The 25,549-nt window shown below is 19.0% G+C and overlaps 1 protein-coding gene across 4 annotated transcripts; it reads right to left on the reverse strand.

Moving 5' to 3' along the window:
• On the reverse strand, positions 1-24,405 carry LOC412399 (organic cation transporter protein). Of its 4 annotated transcripts, none has more exons than XM_026444351.1 (10): positions 24,260-24,405; positions 4,367-5,061; positions 3,978-4,263; positions 3,558-3,816; positions 3,278-3,446; positions 2,959-3,192; positions 2,659-2,873; positions 953-1,134; positions 753-889; positions 1-685 (listed from the first exon to the last, which is right to left on the reverse strand). In XM_026444351.1, exons 2-10 carry the CDS (start codon positions 4,507-4,509, stop codon positions 571-573), a joined length of 1,740 nt encoding a protein of 579 aa, XP_026300136.1. In that variant the 5' UTR covers positions 4,510-5,061; positions 24,260-24,405; the 3' UTR covers positions 1-570. The 4 variants fall into 4 exon arrangements, with proteins under 4 accessions (XP_026300136.1, XP_026300138.1, XP_026300137.1 ...); XM_026444353.1 differs by having other exon boundaries at positions 4,367-4,566; positions 24,260-24,401; XM_026444352.1 differs by having other exon boundaries at positions 4,367-4,660; positions 24,260-24,401.
• Positions 24,406-25,549: the final 1,144 nt, after the last annotated feature.

Below are 25,549 nucleotides of genomic sequence, written 5' to 3' on the forward strand. Positions count from 1 at the left end.
TATCTTTATATATTTTTTTTTAATCTTTATGCAGAAATATAATTATTCACATAATATTTTCTAAATAAATTGTAGAGATGTATACTTTAAGATCATTTGATATATATATAAACAATATTCAGAAATTAAAGTAAATGATATGTTTGTTGGCAGAATTTATATGTGCTATTAAATTACAATTTTATATTTATATTGTATATATGTACAGAAGTATGTAAAAATTAGTTTTTTATTTTCATTACATTTTTCATTTTTATTTATTTTTGTTATTAAAGTTAAAAGTCTTAAGTATAAGGTTTTCATTGTTTTTTAATTTCATATTACGTATTTTGATTGATTAAAAGCAGCTTATACTATTACAATTATTACTAATACAATTTAAAAAATCAATGTGATTTTTTTTTCGTTTTTAATATTTCAATCTTTTGTATTAGATACGTAAATGATTACATTGTATACATAAGACTGTATACATTGTATTTCTTGATGCTTAATGTATATAGTTTAGATTGAAATATGATTAGACGAAAATACTTTGAGCATAATTGGTATTTTTCTTATAATTTAATGTCATCCAATTTGCTTTTCATGAATTCCATTTTCTTGCAGTTTTAATGGTTTTATTACATCAATTTCACTTAGTTGTTCTATATCTAATTGTTGCTTTTTTATTTTCTTCGATTTCCTAAAATTATGTAAATTATATAAGTTATATGAAATCAGAATAAAAAATGCATGATATATTCACGTACATTCCGAATAATTCACCATCTTGTATAGATTCTGGAAGCTTTTTATTTAATGTTTCCGGAAGGAGTAACGACATTGCTCCACCAAAAAGTACGCATGATCCGAAAATAACAAATGGTAAAGGCATCCAGATTTCAGACTGTAACAACACAATTGTGATGAATATATTCAAAATAATTAGAAAATTAAAATTATAAATTACCAAATGAATGACATATGGAGCAATTACACCACCAATTCGTGCAAAAGTTGAACTTGCTCCAAGACCAACATTTCGAATAACCGTAGGAAATTGTTCAGCAGTAAAAACATAAATAGCGCCATATGACGATGTAATCGTGAGCTTACCGATCATTGCTAAACATACTACGAGCCATTGTGAATCTGAAAATATTCATAAATTAATAATATAATCAATGATAATTTTATTATTAATACATGTAATAATGTATGAGACGTGAATATAAAGGTTGTAAATAAATTTATAAAAATTATTTATTTAAATTTATATTATTACTTTTTTTTCAATATATTTTTCTTTAATATATATTTACATAATTTAATATTATTTCCAATTAAATATTATCTAAAATAATATTTAAATTCTTCTTTTAAAATATTTTTATTGTTTTTCATTGTTTCCCATAAATAGATTTGTTATTTTTATTATATTATTATTTATATATATAATTCATAATTAAGATTTAAATCAAATAAATATTTAAATATTTAATTCAACTGAATATTTGAATTTAAATTAAGTATTATATATATTACATTCAAAAAAAGTATAAAATAATTCAATTTTATACTTTTTATATAGATAATAATCATAGATAGATTATATCCATAGATATACAAAGAAAGAATAATCAATAATGTTAAAAAATATGAGATTCTTCTTATAATTAAAAAATAATAAATAAGTTCATAATAATAAATATGTTCTGTGAACTAATTTACTATAATTGAGAATCTATTAATTTTTCTCTGATCTGCAATCATTTAAGAATGTAATATTTTATATATATTTCGCTATCTTGTAATTGTAATATTTTTTTCCACATATTGCTTTATAATAACAAGCATAATGTTTTGAGGCTTGTAGTATGTTTGTAAAGCATGTAAAGTATATGTATGTAAATAAAATAAGAAATACAGATTCAGGCTTGATCATAAATGATTCTGTCATTAATTGTGAATATAAATTTTATTATATCTTTATTATATCTTCATTTTTTTATTCGATTATGAGATTATATAAACTTTTATTCATCATCAAATATTATTATATTGATAAAATTTAGATTTTCAATCATCCAATAGAAATAATATAGAATAATTTTTAAAAATTTATAAAGTTTTTACATGTTTAAATCGAAATATTCATAAAATTTTATAAAATTTACATTTTTTTTTGCTAATAATTAGTTATTCATTGAATATTCAAATAGTGTTTTTTTCATAATCAGTGCAAAATCATATACATGTTGAATAGTTTTGTATGCAAAATTTCAATCAAAAACCATCTTTTATATTTTTTTTTATCTATATTTGGATTATTCTTTCTTAATTGATTAATTCTTTGCCCTTTTAAAAGATTTTTAGATTTTAAGTTTGCACAAACAATAAGTTTCTATTAAGATTAATGTATATTTTAATGTACATAAATGAAAAATATTATATCATGTATTATATAGTTGTGAAATTTGAACTGAAATTTGTGAAATTTAATCAATATTATATGGTTCAATAGAAGAAAATTGCGTTATCTCATACAAAAAGAACAAAAAATATTCTACAAACATTTTCTACATCTCATAATAATATTTATCGAAAACAAAAATAATAATTAACAAAATAAATAAAAATAAATAAAAACAAAAATATAATTTTTTTTTTACTAACCAACAGGTACAAGCAAAATACCAAGCAATGAAAGTCCAGATATCAGCATACATCCGCATAAGATGATTTTTCTACCCCAACGGTTTAATGTAAAGATTAAAAACGTATACGCAGGTATTTCAACAAGTCCGGAAATCACGAAATTAACATAATCATTGCCACCAAGATTAGACACATGCCAAGATAGTCCATAATATGTACCACTATTTACAAGCCTGAAAATAAAAAAAATGATTTTCTTTATGAATAAATATGAACAATTATAATAAGAATTGCAAAGAGAATTGAAATAAAAATTACCAATTAAAGAATAGCAGAATACTTTTTCGTCTTAAATTTGGATAACGAAAAAGATCAAATAATGATGGTTTCTTAAAATCTGGTGCACTTTCTTCACTATTATTATTAAGAAGCGTATCTAGAGCTTCACTTTGCATCTCTACGCCATTTTCTGAAGAGGCTCGTTGAAGAAGATCTTTTGCTTCTTGAATTCGACCTTTCGTTAATAACCAACGAGCGGATTCAGGAATGAACCTTGAATAAAATTAAGATATTTAAAAAAATAAATAAAAAAATATAATTTTATTTAATAATTTAAATAAGAGAAATATTATCTTACCACCAATAAAAAAGAAATGCAATACTAGGTACAGTGATAGCGACTTGTAGCATTCTCCAATCAGTTATAAAATATGCAAAACCAGCAGTTAGAATATATCCAGTTGTGAAGAATAATTGACACCCAACTCCAGCTACCAAACGCTTCCTTGGACCTACCATTTCCAAGGCTGAAAGGCAACGTTGTCGTTCTCATTGTCAGTATTATAACACTATAATATTAAATGATACCAGTAAAGAATGCATACGATTCATTTAGTGTAAAGATTTATAAATTTTACCTATTACGTAGGCTACCAAAAAAACTCCACTAGTAGTCGAGCCTACTATTAACCTGAAGATTACATAGGAAATAAACTCGGGTGAAATTGCGACTAGTATACCACCAACTAACTGTATAACTAAAGACAGGAAAAAAATTGGTCTACGTCCAAATTTGTCAGACAAAGCACCAAAAATCATCGAGCCAAGCATAACTCCTACCATGAATAACGAATCCCCCGTAGCTCTTAACCATGCCTTGTCACAAATTAAATTCCACTGAAAAAATAAAAAAAAAAGTTTCATATTATTTCTTAAAATAATATTCTATTTAGTTAAATTAATCATTAATGAATTTTATAAAAAAATTTTAGATTTGAAATTTTAATAATAACTTAAATTTATTGCTTTTGATAAAAATATCAAATATATATATTTACCTCAGAGGTAGTGGTACTTTTATATTTGCTTCTATCATAGACATATACCTCACATGGCTTCAATTCTTGAATATTAACAGTATTTGAAATGAATGATTTTTGGTTAAATGAATTATCTGTATTGACATGTCTATTAATCATTGTCTCATTAAAAATATTAAAAATATCCAATCTGTAACACTGTAATAATTCTTGCTGATCGTAATCTAACGGATAACTTGCATTCATGACGTGTGGAGATAAAAAATATGTGGCATTCTCCAAATTTTCATGTGGTAATAAACATCTAAAATGAAAATTTAATATATTTATAAAAATATAATCTATTATATAGTACTTAGTCAATTTATAAAAATATTTTATTTGAATTGATTAAATTTAATTCTCACCGGGCGTTCATTTTCGCGCTCAAAAAGACACCAGCGATTTTATGAAAAGCGCAAGATATTGCTGGTAAACAAAGCAACAAGTAAATTCTGCGCTGATAGTGGCCGAATTCTCCCATTTGAAGTATAACATCGTCATATGCCATTTTTCTTTAATATTTCTAATTCTTCTCCGTTTGCGTCTCCAAATCCCCGTAGCTTTCCTATTCGGGGAATTGTTTCTAAAGCAATTTTTTTCTCTCGCTGAATCCGTTTCGCCGGAAATAATAATTTCTTGTCGCAAAGAGGTCTTCAGACCTATTGTTTCGATAGATCAATTCAAATATTTAATTTCTAATTTAAAAACTTCTTTTATTTCTTCTTTTAAAAAATGACTTTTTATTTTTTTAAAAAACTTTGCCTATTTTTTTTTCTTTTTTTTTTATTTAAAGTTTTAATTTTCTTAAATATCTTCAATTCATAACAAGTTAAAAGTTTATGAATACTATATCATTTTTATTCAATAAAAATTAAAATTTATTATTATCGATAAAATAGTATACTTTTTAAAATTAATTTTATTTAATAAAATTATTTGAATGCTATAAGCATTCAAATGTTGAGTTGAACGATTTTAATAGTTTCAGATGATCTGAAGAATCTAGCAGTTGATGATTATATTGATTCAGATTGATGCACGTGGATCTTCTTCTTTCACACTGAAATTCAGAAATTCAGTAGGTTCATTCTTCAAATCAACCCTAATATAAACTTAAATAAAATTTAATATGGATATTATTAGTAGATTATTTATAATTATTTTTTAAGTAATATAATAATATATTAATTAATAGTAATTAATTAGTATAGTTCAAAATTAATTTGATATTTAAGAACATAAGAATTTTATTTATTTTATATTTTATTTATTTGATATTTATATATAAATAAATAATAAAATAACAATAATTTAAAAAAATAATATGAATTATTTATTATATTTTATATAAAGTTTGTTTAATTATAATTTTTTAATAATTTAAAAATAATTATTTTTTATTTGTAGTATAAAAAAAGTAATGTAAAAGTTAAAATCAAAATATTATATAACAGATGCTATAATTACTATGATAGGTTGTAATTGTTTTAAAATGAAAGAATGCAAATTGATTTAATAACAACAAAAGTTTTCCATTCTCAAAGCATTAAGTTGATTTTAACGATAATAGCAAAGTATATTATGAATCATTAGGACCAACTTCACAATATGAACGTCTTATTCAAATAGAATGTATTATAATTGCTATATGATACGATAAGTATTGCGATGTGAAATATGTGAATCATTAATAATTCAATAGATTTAATGCACACTTACTCAGTTTTAATATTTTTGTATCTAAATTACAGAGAGTCATCGAATACAAATTTGATTAAAATATTCACGATAATATATATATATATATATATATATATATAGATATTTCTATTTATTATAGAAATATATATTATTGAGATTACAATACATAAATACATAATACTGAGATTATAATAAATAATTTATCGGATAAAAATAATATAAGGTAGTATAGTCAAATGACAAAGACAATGTTTAAAAGTTGATTTTTAAAATAGATTGATATGATATATATAATAAATAAATTGAATTTATGAAGTGAAAGGAATTTGCTGTGCTAAATATATATACAGGATATTCCAAAAATATAAGAACATAAGAAAAAATATAAGAAATATAAGAACATCTATTAACTGAAGACTCTTGAATTAATTTCAAACAACATTTTCTTTTACAAAAATTTCGTTACTTTATTAATAAAAAATACTGACCAATCGAATCTAATCGAACCGCGACGATAGTGTTGGTTATATACCGTCGATCAAGCACAAATAAATTTAAGCAACATATGTTGAAAAAATTAAAAGAGTTAAATATAATAAATATTTTTTGATCGATAAAAAATTATATTGAATTATCACCAATAATAAATAAATTATAATATTCAATATATATTCTTCAACATATGTTGCTTGGATTTATTCATACTCGAATGGATTTATTAGTGCTCATATGCAACATCAATTAGATTATGCATTTCATGATTATATTATTTATTGTTTTCGTAATAACTTTCTTAATAATTCCTTAATAAAATCATAATGAAAATTTTTCTAAAAGAAAAATTTTAAATAAATAAATTTTAAATAAATAATAAATAAAAATATTAGTTGAAATTATCTTAAATTCAATCTTCAATCTTCAGTTAATTGATATTTTCATATTTTTGAGATATTGAGTTTTTATAAATTCATTTTAAACTCTCCTGTAAAATATTATATAAAATTTTTATATAAAATAAGGAAAAAGTAATGAATTTAGTAAAATATAATATAACTAAAATATAAAATAAAAATATAAATAATGATATCTAAATTTATAATTTTTTTTAAAGTAATCTTAGAAGAATTTTATATAACATTTAGATTAGTCAATTATTTTAAAAAGATTTTTATATAATATTTATGTTATAATTATAACAATATAATTTTAAAAATTAAAGGATGTAAAAATTTGTTTGAATTATAATAATTTAATTGTTTTTTTATATTTTATTGAATATTAAGATTGAAATCATTTATTTTTCAATTTTAATTTTAATTATAGGATCAAAAAATATTTACTGAAAATAAATATAATTGAAAGAAGTAATTAAATATAGAATTTTCTTTTTTTATATAAAAGTTGTTACTGATGTACATGTACAGATTTATTGTATTTAATTAGATTCATTGTATACAACAATTGTCATCCAATTTGTACATATAATAACAATAATCAATCAATAACAATAACAAATTGAAAGGTAAACGATTCTAATCTGATCTTGATATTTAATAAAGTTACAACAAAGATAACTAATCATAATTTAAACAAAACGATTTTTAAAATCTTTCAAACAATTAAATAATCGATATATATATTTTTAATTTTTATAATTTATTTAGATAATTTGTAAATTATTTTGAATTTTTAATAATTAATATATTATAAACGTTAATAACAAGTTTAATTTATATATGATTTTTTAACAATAAAATTACACTGTTAAACATCTTTTAATACAAACTTTATAAATATGTATCAATGTTTACGAATAATAATTCTTAAAAAAAATTGGCTAATTGCAATAACAAACGGATATATTTAAAAAAATATATCTTATATTATATTCATAAAGAAAATAATTTCCATCGAGTCTGATTATCGCTCAAAAGAAGTTTTTTATAAATTTAAAAATTTCAATTTGATTTCATAGATTTAATTAAAAAAACATTTCTAAAATAGTTATTATATCATTCATTATATATTTATCATTACATTATATATATATATATTTTTGTTTTACATTAAAACTGCAAGAAAATATAAAATTAAAAATTAATATATTTTACATAAGAGAGATTAGATGTATAATAAAAAATTTAAATATTTATATTAATGAATAAATATAATATGAATTTGATAAGATTATAAACATGTGCAATATTATTTAAATTTCCTAAAGAAAATATTTTATATACGCTGTCATATTTTAAAAGCATATAATAAATATATATTATTATTATTAATTATATTATTAATTATATTACATGTATATAATATAATTATTTTAATTTAAATTTTTAATTGAAAATTTTTTAAATTAATCTTATTTTTAACTTAAATTTTATAACTTAAATTAATGAATAATTGAATAATTAATAGTTTTTTTTCAAAAAACAATATAAAACTACTGAAACTTTTCATTAATAATATGAATTTCATCTCCTATCCTTTATTCTATCCTAATAAAAATGTATTTAAATACATTTTATATTAAAATACATTAAATAATACAATATTTAAATAAATACAAAATTGTATAATTTTATTAATTATCTTCCTAATTATCTTTATAAAAATCTTTTTTAAAATATTTTCATTAAATAATATAAATCTTTTTTAAAATATTTTCATCAAATTATATAAATTCAAATTTTATATTTTTTATAAAATCAAATAAAAAAATAAATTCTTTTTTAAATTCAAAACTATATCTTCTCATTTATAAAATTTCAAGAAAGTTTAATGATCTATACATAATGTATACATTTATACTATATACAATTCTATAACGTGGTTTTATGGGTCACATTAAATATTCTAATTACATTTCGATATAATTAAAAGAATCGTACGTGTTTTATTCTCCATATTCACTGATATTGAAAGTTATTACACATTTGTTAGAAAAATTCAGCAAATTAACGAACAAAAATTCAACAGAATACGAAACAATCTTGCACGCACTAAAGCCGAATGACGACTGACGGCGCTTTGGCCGATGATACACAGGAACTCAAGTAAATAAGTATATGACCCTCGGAGGTATAACAGTGGCGCCGCAACCATCATCATTTATTAATCGAATCTACCCTTCATATCTTCGATTTTTTTTCATGATCAATCGCGATTGTCATTCTTTAGAATTCTTATCTATCTTCAAAACCGTTACCGATCATTTAACTCAAATGATTATTTAAATATTGATCTATTATAATTATAAAATAAATAAAAAACTTTTAATTATTGATACTTTATTGTTTTTTTATTTAAAAAAATATCATCGTTCAATTTTTTTTTAATTATTAATTAATTTTTAATTATTAATTGATTTTATATCTGATTTTCCTGGTATTTTTAAATTCATTATTATAGATACTTTAAACTTTCGATTTTTAATTATGTATACTGTATATTTTTTCTAATTATTTTTTTTTTAATTTATCCATATTAGTATCAAAAAAAATTGATTTTCATTAGTATTTAAAAATGCTTGTTTTTATTATAAATTTCTTTATAATTTACTAAAAATTTAAAAATAAATTATTAAATACCTAAATTTTTTACTAAAGATTTTTACCTATAATTTTCTATCTTTTGAATTTAATCTTAATGAAGAATCGTCAAACTTGTTGCTCCTTGTCCAATCACATGATTTATTGTGCTTAATTCTTTTGGACGTAAGAATGAAGGAATGGAACGAATGGAAATCGTTCGTGTAGAAAAATATAGAAATCATATTGATGTAATAAAAACCTACTGTTTTTTTTTTGCATTCTATTTTGCAGAAAATCTCTCATATCTATTGTCTTAATATTTATATTAAATGCAATATTCATAAATTTACAAAAAAAGAGAAATTTTTTATTGTTTTTTATATTAACAATTTTTTTATTAGATCATATAACTAATAAAATAGTTTTATATTATTAATTTAAATTTTATAATCATATCATTTGCAATTCATATCAATTGCATCATCAATTGTAATTCATATATATATATATATATATATAAAACAATAGTTTTTATAGCTATTTTTTCTATTGTCATCAATTTCATCACATATGTAGATGTTTTTTTTTTTAATATTAAATTAAAAAAAATATTTTAAAAATCATTGAGATATTAAATACAATAAGAAATAAAAATTTTAATGTAATATTTTATAAAAAAATTCATATTAAAATTTAAATTCATATTTAAATTCATATTAATTTATAAAAAAAATATTTTATAAATTATTGAAGATATTAATTATTGAGATATTAAACATAGGAATAAAACTTTTAATATATTATAATATTTTATAAAAAAATTCACTTAATTCAAAAATTCTAATTTCTGATAATTTTTTTATAATTGGTTGATGAAAGTAGTAAATTTTAAAATTTCGTTTAAAATAAAAATTTTATTTTATCTTGTATTATGAAGTTATATTTAAAAAAATAAAAACTGCATTAAAATTTTAAGCATTGATTTCACTTTTTTTCAAATGATATTTTGCTAAAAAATAAATATTAAAAAAATTATATTTTATATATTTAAAAGTTTTATTTAAAAAAATATTTGTTTATAAAATTAAACAATTAAATTATATTTTTAAATTATATATAAAATTATATATATATATATAAAATTTTCAAAATTTATTTATTTATTATCTAATCATTATCAAAAAAATTAAAAAAAATTATATAATAAATTATATAATAAACATGAAAAGATATTGAATTTTTTAGATTCATTTTAGATATTTACCATTCACAAAAAAATTCTTTTATGTGTCTATAATTTATTATATTCTAACATATATATATTTTCATCAATTTCATTAATTTCAAATCAGAATTTTTGAATTAATTTTTGAATTTTCTAGTAAGAAAGCGTATGAAAAGTTTTATTCCTCATTGTATTTAGATGATATTTAAAATTCTTCAATTTGATATCAATTCATTCCTTCAAAAATTATAATGATTATAGAAAGAAATTATATAAGAAATAAGTTATGAATTAGTAACAAATACTAGATTAAAATTTACTACATACAAATCGCAACTAATTAATGTAATTAATAATAATTAATAATTAACATTAGTTACATGATCTAATAGAAAATATTATTACATATTAATAATATCGATAAACAAAAAATATTATATGAACTTCTCATTTACTTTACTTTATTATATATAATAAGTATATGAACTATGATAATATAATGTATTATAATTTTCGAATTAAAGATAATTTGATTTTTAGTACATTAATAAAATATCTAATTATTAATAAATTTTTATTTATTAATTTTTTTAATCTATTACATGCAAAAACTTAAAGTATTTTTAAAATTAAAATTTAATGAATTATTTTAAAATTGAATAAAAAAAATATGAATCATTTTAAAATTAAAATGATTATACATATGAAATAAAATGATATAAAAACATAATTATATATATCTATTTTTCTTATTATAACTATAGTTTCTAATTCAAATATATATAATTTAAATATAATTCAAAAATTACGATTTTAAAAAAAAACAAATTCGAATGGTTTGAATTATTATAAGAATGTGAAAGAACATCATATTAAAATAACAAATTGAAAGTTGAGATGATTTGAGAATTTATTAATAAAATTTTACTATTAAAAATTACAAGAAACAATAATACTAATAATTCAAAAATTGCAAGTTTTGGATTATCATTGTTATACAATAAACAATAAGTAATTTTGAAAAATTATAAATTGATCTTTAATTGCAAAAAAGAAACATACGTGTTAGATAGATAGAAAAATAATGAGTCTTGTAAATGAAAAAATAAATTAATTTACTATAATACATAGGATATTAATTATATTTGTTAAACATTTAGAAAAATTTTAAAGATTAGAAAAATTAAGATTTAAGAAATAATAAGAAAAAAAAAATTGAAAAAAATAAACATAAAAGTTATACAAGAATATCGATTGAGATTATTTATTACATTAAAAGCAATTGAAGTTTGCATTAAATAGATATAAAACGGAGATAGATTAAAATATTTTTATATTTATTATATTATTGCACCGTCATATTTCGTCTCTTTTTCGCTTCATGTATCACAATTATAGTTATATACAATTATAATTTAAAAAAATGATATTTTTATATACTAATATTTATATCTTTCAATTAGTACTTCAGATATCTCAGATCTTCTAGAATAATTTCTAATTTGAATTTTATATAAATATTATAAAGTTTATTAGTAAATCTTTTTTTTTATATTTTTCAAAATTCAAAAATAATATTATTATTTTTATATTTTATATTTTTATATATTTTTTTGATAGTTAGATAGAACTATAATTCAATTTTTTTTTATTTTTATTTCCAATGAATAAAATATATAATAAGAAAAATTGAATTTTAAGATGAAGATTATTTTACATGTACTTTTATTTTCATTGAACCAGAAGTATAGAATCATATTATAATGCTTATTTACTTATTTTTTTTATAAATCTTCTATATTAAAATAATTTTATTATCTTAAAAGATATTCCTTTATAATTTTTGATATCCTTTTGTAATCTAAAAATTGAATAAAAATAAATCATGTACTGATATTTACATTTATTTACAATCTTATAATATTTATTTCAAAAATATAGAAAATATTTGTCTTAGGATTTATTTTTATTCTTTTAAATTGAAATAATATAAACGAATATATAATGAAAACAAAAATTGTCTATCTACTACAATTATTTAATCTATTATATTAATTTTAAAGCTTAAACAAGAATATTTCATGACCTTAAAATATTTTTATACAATGAATTCTTTTATAAAACGAATTAAAACTTTCCTATCAACAAGAAACCATTAATTTTATTCATATACGCAAATGTTGTAAGACATTACAAGATAAATAATTATTTTTAAATAAATATTTATGAGTTAATAATTCAAGTATTTTTGTTAAAAGTTTAATAATAATACTAATATAATATTATTTAAAATAGATTATTATAAAAATAAATTCATTTTGTTATATGAATATCATTTAAAAAGAGATTTAAAAAAAAGATATTTCAAAAAAACATCGATATTTATATCTTTTTCGAATTCATAGAAACATTTATTTTATATCATTACATCATTATTATAAAAAAATATATATGTCTGAATTTTATTGAATAAAACTCCATTTGTCTGAATTTCATTTATTGAAATAAAATTTTTAAATAAAATAAATTTTAATTAAATTTCTATTATTTGAACTAGTGCCAAGGCATCAGTCCTTTCCCGCTTATATTGTAACAGAGCAAGACGAAGCTGTTATTTGATATGCCATTAGAAAGAGAATTATTCTATATTTCGCAACAAAATAGCACATCCTATATTTTTTAATATTTCTCAAGACTAATGCAATGTATTCAAATTTTATATGTATATCCATATTTTTTTCTTATAATTCTAATAGAAAAAAAAATCAACTACATTTTTTTTTATTTGCAAATTTCTATTTATGAATTTATTTTATAATATTATATATATATGAATATATTTTATAATATTAAAAATAGATGATAAAATAATAGCATAAATATGATAAAACATTATTATTTGGCAATAGAGAGATTTCTTATATATTTTCATATATTAAATCTGAAGCTGAAGCTCATAAAAATTGTCTATCATGTTAGATTTAGAAAATAAATGGATATAAAATATTTTTGTTATATTTACAAAATTGTATTTTATAAAAAAAATACAATAAAAAAAATAATTTTTTTCCAATTTTATTATATAATATTGTTCTTTCTCTACAAAATTGAATTTGATTTATTATCATAGCATTCTTTTTTATTAAAATATATTTCTTTAAATTACTTCATTTTTAATTTACAATAAAATTTTTTGAAAATTCAAATTCGATTTTATAGAGGAAACAAATGCTATATAATAAAATTGTCAAAAATATTGGAGAAAAATTACTTTCTTTGGAATATTATATAGTTTTTATAATCAAAAAATAATAAGAAATTTTTCATTGTCAAATAATAATTTTATTAATGTGTTTTATCGAATCAGTGCTATTGTTATTTTCGCATCCATTTTTTACATACGATCAAATTTATAGATTGAGAAATGTTAATTGCAGTTAACTTTCTTTTAGATTATTAAAAAAGAAATACTTTGTATATGTATGCAAATAAAATTTAATATTGTATTTGTTTCAAGAAACTGAAAAATATAGAATATATATATTATATGTGAATATCATTATAAAATATATGATTGATTGATATTTTCAGAAAAATAATAGAAATAATATAAAAATAATATCTTTTTAATAAATTCTTTTATTAAATTAGTTGAAATTAAAAAAAGATTTAATAAAGATTTAGTAAAAAGATTTAATAAATACAATCTTTAAGTAGTATCTAAAGTATTCTTGTAATCTTCAAAAAAATATTATTACAATATGAATATCTGTTATGTATAAAACCAAATAAATAACAAAATAGATTAATAATTCGAAATAAATATAAATACGAATATGAATATTTGCTATAAATGAAAATAAATACAAACATAATAAGTTATTAATTCAATCATATAATGTGAAAAATGAATTATATGATTGAATTCATTTATCTGAATTTTTTGGTTATTTGAATGAGTTAAAAATTGATGATGAAGTTAAAAATAGTGAAAATAACTGATAAGGATAATCCTATTATATGAATTTCGATTATATGAATTGTTTATTCATATAATGAAATTTTATTATTTTATATAAAGTTATATTAAAATATCAATATATGTTAATTCAATACACGAAATATCAATAATAATGAAAATAATGAACTATTCTTTCATTAAATGAATTTTTTTTTAAATTAATATAGCTTACATAATAATAATAAAAATTAATAATTCCAATAATGAAATAATAATTAGACAAATATAATTATAGAATTAAATTATATCACTTTTGAAGATGCAAACGAATTACATTGCGACACGTTGATAGTATAAGCGAGAAAATTGATCGTGTCGCATGCATGCAATGTGTTTAAAACGATAAGGTAAAAAGTGATCGTTTACATTCGCAGCATTCCGTGGCAATTCAGTCGTGTAGTGGAAGAGATGTTCATTCACGAAAAACTTTAACTTGCTTCAGTTATCGGATTTGTCTACATTTTGTTCAAACCTATTTGTTCAAGTGAATCTATATGGAATAGAATTATGCAAGTATTTTGGCATAAGCGAGAGCAAATAGTATGAAATATCATTCAATAGATTTAAAATTTTAAAATTTACTATATTATATATGTATGAGAAAATCAAATCGAAACGTTTGTAATAATTCTTTGACTAAATTGTTCACAATGAAATTTTAAAACATCTTCATTTGCATTTGACAAAAAACCGTAAATAATTATAAGGAAAAAAAATAGATTTTTTTTATTCAGCTTCAAATAATTATACTAATCAACTACACAAATTATAATTTACTTAATAACTTGTGAATAAAATTTTTTTTTCTTCAATCATTACACTATGTAACGATATTTTTAAAACATTTTTTTTTTTAGTTAATAATAATAAACCTATAATTGCTAAAATATGATCTGTCAATGTACGATCCATTAATAAAACTATTTTCGAAATGTATGTATGCATTTTATTTTATTTTAAACAGACTTATGCAGATCAGTGGGTATATGTGTGACTAGTTTTAGACTTATTGAAAAATACAATCCAATTATAAAATCTAATAGATCTTCGAATCTTTTTTTGACTCTTTTTGAATATTTTCAATATTTATGACTGATAAGTTAATATGATAATTAATATGATAATTTATTTTGAAATTTTTGAAAAATTTTTCTTTTTAAGTTGAAAGAAAAAATTTATATATACATATAATAATAATTAAACCAAAAAATTAATCTTTTATATATACGTTTCATATAAAAATTTTAAATATAATGATTTTTAATAATATAAATACTGTTAAATACCAGTTTTTAAATCTTTTATATATTTTTATATTTTTTTTAGAATGTTTTTTTTTAGTATTTTATTTTTTGTTTTTTTTTTAATGTGAAAAATTAAATTGATACAAAATAAATTTGAAAATTCTAAAAAGTCACGATTGAAAAAATAAATAAATCGATTACAAAAAATTATTTAAAACGCAAAAAAAAAAAAAAATTAAGAACGATTTTTTAAATTATTTGAAGAATGAGAATAAAAAAGAATAGAAAAATAATTTGTAACAAGTTTTCGTTTGTGAAAAAAAATTGACGAACATAACTGAAATGTATGCAATCAATTAGATACTTTATATTTTATAACATTAAAGATTAAAATAATAATATTACTATAATATTATAATAATTAATATTATTATAAAATTATAAATAATATTTTATTTTTTCAAATCGTTTTCGTTTTTATTATCCTTTTCTAATATTTCACATTTGATATATTTAGAAGTAACATATAGTTATATTTTATATATTATAACCGGTATGTTCGCTAGTTACTCGAATGCTTTATAAATTATAATATTGGGTTGGCAACTAAGTAATTGCGGATTTTTTTTAGAAAATCAAAGACAATTTTTTCATGGAACTAAATAACTTTATTCTGTGTTGTCCATTTTGATCAATGACTTTTTGCCATCTCTCAGGCAGCATCATAATCCCACGTTCATAAAACTTCTGGTTTTTATTAGCAAAAAACTGAATCAGGTACGATTTGATATCATCATCATTATTGAAATTTTTACCATTCAAGGAGTTTTGTAAAGATCGAAACAAAAAGTAATCAGATGGTGCAAGCTCAGGACTATATGATGTATGTGGCAAAACATCCCAACCAAACTCCAATAATTTTTGCCGACCAAAGTGACCAAAAATGTGTGTGGCCTTGCATTGTCATGATGGTATACAATACCTTTTCGATTTGTCAATTCGGGCCGCTTTTCTTCAACTGCATTGTTTAATTTCGTTAGTTGTTCAATGTAGACAACAGAATTGATCGTTCGGTTGGGTGGTAAGAGTTCAAAATAGACAATTCCTTTGTAATCCCACCAAACTGATAACAAAACCTTCTTTTGATGAATACCAGCTTTTGATGTTGTTTGAGCTGGTTCACGTGGCCTGCTCCACGATCTTTTCCGCTTGATATTATTGTAAACAACCCATTTTTCATCGCCAGTTATCAATCGTTTTAAAAATGGATCATTTTCATTACATTTCTTTAGCAAATCGCAGCTGTTAATGCGTTGCGTTAAATGCTTTTCTTTCAGTTCGTGAGGAACCCATGTATCGAGTTTTTGAACATAGCCAAGTTGTTTTAAGTGGTTTCCAATGCATGTATGTGATACATGAAACTTCTTTGCAATCTCACGAGTTGTACTGTGACGATCCGAATCGATTATTGCTTTGATTAGGTCGTCATCAACTTCAACTGGACGACCAGAGCGTTTTTCGTCTTTGAGTGAAAAATCACCAGAACGAAATTTGTCAAACCAATTTTGACACTACCGTTCTTTTAAGGCTTCGTCGCCATAAACAGCACATAACTTTTTGTGAGCTTGCGATGCGTTTTTCCCTTTGCGAAAATAAAAAAGCAAAATATGACGATAATGTTCCTTTTGATTTTCCATTTTTCAACGAATGCCAAACGAAAACTACACAATCGATCAAAAAACTTTTTTTACTGATTGACAGCTGAATTGCCAACTATCAAATAACAAAATGTGTTTTACATTTGGACTACGCCAGCAAACCTAAAAATTCAACTGAAGCCATCTATGAGTGAAATCCGCAATTACTTAGTTGCCAACCCAATAGTATGGAATGAAATTGAAATTATTATATTGAAAATATGAATTATTGTGAAACTTTTACTTACTTTACTAATTCTTTTTTTATTTTAAAGTTAAGAAATTAATAATTCAACTATTAACATTCTATTAATTTGAATCTATTAAATTAATTTTAATAACTTTAAATTATGTTTAATCTTAAACAATTTAAATTTATTTATTTTAATATATTATTTAAATATTATATATTAATTTATATAAAAATTATAATATAATATATTATAATTACTATTTATAAGTCATTTAAAATCTTTTTGTTTATTTCACCTTGATATATTATTCAGAACATAAATAAATAAATTAAAAAATTTGTTTTATTTTATATTTATGCTTTCTAAACTTTAAGAAAAAGCTAAAGTATAAATATAATTATTTTTCATTGAGTGCAAATTAATTTGAAAAATTAATTTCTAATTTCAATTTTCATTTTGCGTAATATTTTTTATAATCATGAACTTATTTATATTCTTTCTTTTATTTTCTTTTTATATCTATTATTCTTTTTAAATCTATTATTTGTAATATTATTTATAAATAAAAAACTTTATTTTTTCAATTATATATTTTAATTATACATTTAATTATAATATTTTATACTTGGTTAAAAAAATTATAATATATAATAAGAATTTAAATTTAGCAAAACTTTTTATTAAAAATAAAATAAGATTTTTAATAATAAAGTATTCATTAAAAAATACATATATATCAAAAAATACATTTTCACATCAATTAATTTTAATAGCAATTGAATATATATAATATATATTTGCCACAAAAATATGATATTTAATTATTCATATTAGAAAACATTAAAAAATCATTCTATAAAAATAGATGAAAATAAGATTCAAGGCGTATAAATCAGATTTTTTTTAATCGTTTGTTCAATTTAAATGAATACAGTAATAGCGATACGAGGTATATCTATAATTTAAAATTTATGAATTTTATGAATATAATTTAATTAATGAATATAATTTCTGAATAATTTTTTTCTATCATTCGATTATGTCATTTATGTTCAATTTATAACATAATTGCAAACGAAAATTATTTATTTCGTACATTATTTATTTCATTATATATATATACATATATATGTATATTATTGTACGTATAAAAAATTCCTCGAGGTTTTTCATTAATCATCAATATTACTTGCATACACAGTTATTTGGTTATATCATTGAGTGATTTTATGAATAAATTCATATGGAATGTTATATGGAAAGTAAGAACTTAAATAGATATATAGATATTATAATGGAGAGTAACAATTTTGAAGAGTATAAAACTTAAAGAGAATATTTCTTAATTGATATTTTTTATTATAAACTTGGTAATTAAAATATTAGATTCATGGGAAAATTGTTTGTTTAATATTTAATTTAATCTATATTTAATATTATATATATATATATATATATATTTAACTTCATTTTTATCTATATTTTTTATATAGTTATTGTATTCTTTTACATTTTATATTTATGCAAAATATTCTACTTTTTCAGATAATTAAAATAAATTAAACTATTACAATATAAAAAAACAAGATAATTAATATTTTTAATCATACATATGATTAATTTAAAGAAAATATAATTACAATAATTTTTTTAAGCAATATAAAAACAATTCTTACTAATAATTGAAAGTGTGGATGAATGTATCAGCAAATGTTTTTTTTTTTGAATTTCAAATTAAGATAATATCTAACAAGGAAATATCTAACAATAAAAATAAATAATAAAATTATGTATATAAATTCTTGTTTCGAAAAATATAAAATATAAACTCAATAAATTAATATTTAATATTTAGATTAAATTAGTATTAGTAGATTATATGATATTTTTACAATATTTATATAAAATTTAAAAATGGAATATCGATAGATTATAATAAATTAATTTATTTCCACATTTATAAAACAGATATTACTTTTATACCAATTCAATATTAAAATAATGATCGAAGAAAAATTAGATTACATTATAGATAATTTTAATAATATAGTGTTAATAAATTAATAATAACAGTTAATAAAATATATAAGTACTTCATTTTAACAATAATTTAGTAAATCAATATTCTTTGAATAAAAAAAAGATATAATAAAAGATTTTCTGTAATCACAAAAAAAAATTATTACATATTTTTAATTCATTTATATACAGCATAGAGTTTTTAAAACAATAAATAAACGAGACTTCTTAAAATGAAAAATTATTTATAATTATAAAAAAATTTTTCATTTTAAAAAGTATTATATTATAACTATAAATAGTATTTATAACTATAAAAATATTAATTTTTTAATCCATGCTTTTATTTCATTTCATATTCAACATTTTTTTTCATTTTATATTTAATTAACTAAGATATATTACTTTCTATACTTATTCTATATTATTATATTTTATATTACTTATTCTGTATTACTTTCTATATTTAATATCTTGAATAGTTTTTTATCATCTTGTTTCATATTAAAAATTTATGTAATTTTTCATATTGATTTCATCAAATATTCGATGATTAATTTTAAAAAACAGCATTCTTTTTCAGGAAATTGATCAACATTCTTTCTAAATTATTCATTTTAACATGTCTATTCTTTGCATTCACTACTTGCTTCTCGATTAATGCCAGACATAAAGTTTTTCTTTTTTCTTTTTTTACTTCCATAAAAATTCCAATGCACATCCCCTCTATCTCTTTGTCCTTCACATAAAGTCATGATTTCCATGGGCGCCGATAGAATTTTATTAGAATTTTTAAGAAAATTAAAAATTATTAAAATTCATTAATCATCTTATTCTATTCTTAGAATTTTTAATTTCTTTTAATTTAAATAAATTTCTAAAAAAAAATTTTAATCTTCAAATTAGATATAGATTATGAAAAAACAAAAAATATAAAAAAAATAAAAAAAAATCATTATTAGATAAAAGTATTATCAATTGATTATCTATTGATTACCAATTTTCCTGTAATTTATAAGAGTAATTTGTTTTCACAAATGATTTGAAGATCTATATGCATAAATATTCTTTTTAAATATTCATAATTGACAGTTATGCATATCCATCATGATTCAAAATAATAATTTTTAAAATTTAACATAAATATTTATTTCAACGAATATTTTTTCAAACGATGTATTTTTTTATAAGGAATACAAATGCAGTTAAATTATATTTAAATATAATTTAAATGTATATTTATAATTTTAATAAATTTTAATAATAATATTAAATTACAAATTTTATTAATATAAATAATGTAAATAGTTTATTTATTAATATAAATATATTAAATAAAAAAAATACATATTTGTTCTTTTTTTGATTATATTTAATTTTAATTTTTTTTTCTAAATAATAAAAATAATATGAAATAATAAAAAAATAATTAAAAAAACAGGAATGAAAAATAACAATTTATTAAATTATTTTAATAATAAGGTATAAGCAATAATTTTACTTTTTGCTAATTGATACTATATAATAAAAACTAAGACAAAATTATAAAGAAAGAAAAAAATGAAAAAAATATTAATAATTTGTATCATTAATTTTAAATTATTTTGAAAAAATTATAGCACAAGATTATGTTTATGAATCGTTAAAAAAAAATATATAAATAAAAAAAAATTTTTGCTATACAATAGAAGTTAAAATTAGAATGTGATAAAAAAATAAAATTGAAACGTCAGTGTGTCGGCGCCCATGGATGGCTACCCCCTTTTAGCTACTCCCATCGCCGTTGGAGGCCGAGAGAGCAGAGCTCGAGAGCGAACTCGAAGGCTATTTATAGTAGGGAGCGGTTTCTAGTTCCCACCGCGTGAAAAATCGCGACTGGTTCCTGAGCTAAAGAGAAGGAAAAAAGAGAAGGGAAGCTTTGAACTTTGGAGGGAGGTAAATGAAAGGAAAGAAAAATGAGTGATACGATAAGGAAAGAAGCTAAGAATATAGAAAAAGACAAGAAGGCAAAAGCAGAAGACTGGTTCTCTCGATATAATTCATCGTATTAACTTGCCTTCTCTTATCTATTTGCTTTTTTTTTAAATGTTTGCCCCAAAAGATCTAAAGACTCGAGAAGGCTGTTGTCCTTGCAAGGGCGTTCTTATGAACTACACCTGCAAGGAAAATAAAAAACTCGTTCTTTAAATCCCCATTTAAGGAAATTAACAGAAATACAAGTATAAACTTCAGGACACTAGCGGGACCGAGTTATCTATGTGATTAAATATTAATATAATTCATAATTAAACATTAAGATCATTTTTAACTATTTTATTAATGATATAATTATTAACGACAACTTTTGTAATAGAATTGATTTGGATAGTTTTTAATTTTAATTTTTAATTTTTTTTTTATTGTTTGAAAAAAATTGTAAAAAAATAAAATTATAAAAAATAAAAAATTATGAAAACAGTTATTAAAAAATTGAATAAAAAATTTTTATTATAAAAAATAATTTTAAATAAAAGAAAAAGATTTAATTTAATATGTAAAAATTATAGATTATTCTTATAATGAATATAATCTTCCTTATATTTTATAATCATCTTAAAAAATAAATATGATTAAATATTAATTATAATTGAATTTATTAATGAAATATATGGAATATATATATTTTTTTTATTGCACTATATTGTTCTTAACTTATTTATGATTTATAACGATTATAATTATATAATTTTCATAAGATATACTAAACATAAATAAACTGAAAAGTTTATATTGATTTGCAATATTAATAATATTTTATACTAAAAAAAAATAATTTTATTAAAATAAATTAATTTTTAATTAAAAAAAAAATATATTATTTTTTTTTATTGTATCATTATTGTATATTATTATATTATTTTTTATTATATCACTATTATTTGTATCATAATATTTTGTTTTTTTGTATTTATAATTACTTATTATGATTAATTTATATTTATAATTCTAAGATAGTTCATGTGAACATTGAAGCATTAATCATGATTTAAATTAAATATAAACACATAAATTATCACTTTCTTTTTATAAATAAATACCATTTAAAAAAATTATTATTTATTTATTTATTTTTATTATTATTAATATTTTATTAATGTAACAAAGCGTAATTAAAATAAAAATTAAAAACAGAAAATCATCCAACATTCTTTTTCCAAATTCCAAAATTCTATTCTTTAATTTTCTTGCTAATATTTTAATTATGTTTATACATATATTAATATTATTTATTATTAATTATAATTATTTTTTAATATAATATTATTTTTAAAATTACTATACATTTTATTAATATGTAATCTTTCATTTTTAAGTAATTTAATTCACAAAATAAAATAAATTAAATTTAATAAAATATTATTATAATCAACATAGTTCGTTTAAAATTATATAATTGAATAAAAAACTAAAAAATATTTGATTACTGAATGTTAGCAATATCAATCATCGTGCGATTTATGTAATAATATATTACGTCACATCTGAATGAAAATATTATATATAATATTTTATATATATATATATATAATACTTAAATATATTCCATTTCAAATAGAATTATTATTAAAGATTCAAAATAAACATTTAAAATATTTAAAATATTTAAAATAATTTTAAATGTTCTAACAATGTTTATTATATATATTTCTTATATTATACATTTATTATATATAATTATTGTATATATTTTACTTCAAATAGAGTTGTTAAAAATTTAAAATAAATAATTTTAAGTTTTTTAATCATCTTCCAAAACAATAAATTATAATATAACTTTTTCAATTAACTCATAAATTTTTCAAGTAATCAATGCATTTACCGATTAATAATATTTAAAAGTTTACAATTTTTTAAATACACTTCAGAATATCACTGTATCAAAATATATTTTCACATAAATTGAATTTCTATAAATTTTTATATGTATTCCACATTATTAATAATGCATTCAAAAAATATTTTAAAATTATAGAAAATATAATAAAAATCTGAAAAAATGATTAATTAAATGATAATAAAAGATTTATTGTTGATTAAAATATTTATTATTATGATATTTTTGCAAATAAATGTTTTATGATTCGATATGCAAATATAATATGCTTATAATTAATTATGCTTATAATAATTAATTAATAAAATATTTTTATATTTATTATTCTGAAATATTCCCATTAAATGTTTTTATTAGAAATATTTTCCCGCGTATATTTTATATTACAAGCATGCGCATTCTCAAATTTTCTAAGTTACAAGTTCGCACATAATTAGTATGTCAATGACCCAGATTGTTTCAGACAAGTAATCGATGATATTAATATTCTTTTTATATAGAATTGTTATATCAATATTATTTCCTAGCATATTTAACATATGAACTTGGAGCTCATATTATTGACAATGAAAATGATTATTTATATTGATCATTTTATTGGTTATTGAATTGACCGGCGCGGCGTCGGCTATTCGCCGGCCGGCCAAGTATACACAGTTAATCAATAAAACTTGACAGGTTTCATGATAAATGAAATAATTTGTGATTTCTGTTGCATGCAAAATATAGATTGAACTTTTATACCTGTTTATCTCTGTCATAAAATCGTTAGATTCCCCAACAAATTAAAGATGAGAAAGATTCACAACACACAGTAAAACGTCAAAAGTACATACGAGTGAAAAAAGATAGGTCGAAAACCTCATGATACTGGCTGCTTTATAAAGTTATCGAAAGATGGCAGCTCATACAATTTACAAATTATTGAATATCTGATAATTTATAATGCATATAATACATAATTAGAATAGTTTTTAAACTTTATTTGTTATCTTACATTATATTTTTTAATTATTTAAACAAAATATTTTTTCACTCAAATAATTTTAAATTTGTAATTTTTTACAGTGTATATAATACATCTTTCATATAATCTAACAATAAAATATAAGATCATAAAATTAATTTAATAAAAAATTAAAATATCTCTATTATTAAATCTTAATCACATTAAAATTATTATTGCAATATCAATCGTACTATAAATGAATGTAATAATTTATGTAATATCTGTCAATAATTTATATGCATTTTACATTTTACGTGATAAAAAATTATTTGATATAAATAAACATAAATATAATCTATTGTTACGATATTATATTTATTATATATATTATATTTATTTGACTTTTAATGTTATGTTTACATAAAATTGATTATTGATTTATATAGATGATATTATTTAATAATATTGAAAAAGTGGATGATTTGAATAGACTAGTTAATATTTTAATAAATATAAGTAAAAAAAAATTGATCTCAAATAAAAAAATAATAAATATTATTTTTAACGATACATTATAATATATATTTAATATTAATATTAATAATAATAATAATATTGATTTTTGTATCATTTAACTAATATTTATTTTGCTTTTAGATTTTATAATATATGTATAAATTTTGTATATAGAACAAAAAATTTTTAATATTAAATCATATATAATTCCATTTGTTCTATATTTATTCTAAAATATAATATATATGTGTACTTATATTTAAATATATTTGTGTACTTATAATATATATGTGTTATAATTCGTAAATTATACATAATAAAATCTGAATATATTAATATAAGTATCTCTGTATTGAAATTGATATACATCTGTATTATAATTCATATATTTCGATATTCATGAAAGTATTTATGTATTTTAATATTTGCGTATTTTAAAAAATATTTACATAAATATATTAAGCATATGTGCATAATATATTTAATATATTTTTATATGTTGAGAATAATGATCTATGTTATATTTTTATTATTTTCTTAAAAATTATTTTATTAATAAATAGTATGTA

Source organism: Apis mellifera, linkage group LG12 (genome assembly GCF_003254395.2).
Source record: "Apis mellifera strain DH4 linkage group LG12, Amel_HAv3.1, whole genome shotgun sequence".
NCBI lineage: Eukaryota > Metazoa > Arthropoda > Insecta > Hymenoptera > Apidae > Apis > Apis mellifera.

Coding starts and splice junctions, on each gene's coding strand:
- LOC412399 (XM_026444351.1), bottom strand. CDS start 4,509: ATGGCATATGACGATGTTATACTTCAAATGGGAGAATTCGGCCACTAT. Junction 890..952: donor CTCCATATGTCATTCATTTG/GTAATTTATAAT, acceptor GTGTTGTTACAG/TCTGAAATCTGGATGCCTTT. Junction 686..752: donor GATGGTGAATTATTCGGAAT/GTACGTGAATAT, acceptor ACATAATTTTAG/GAAATCGAAGAAAATAAAAA.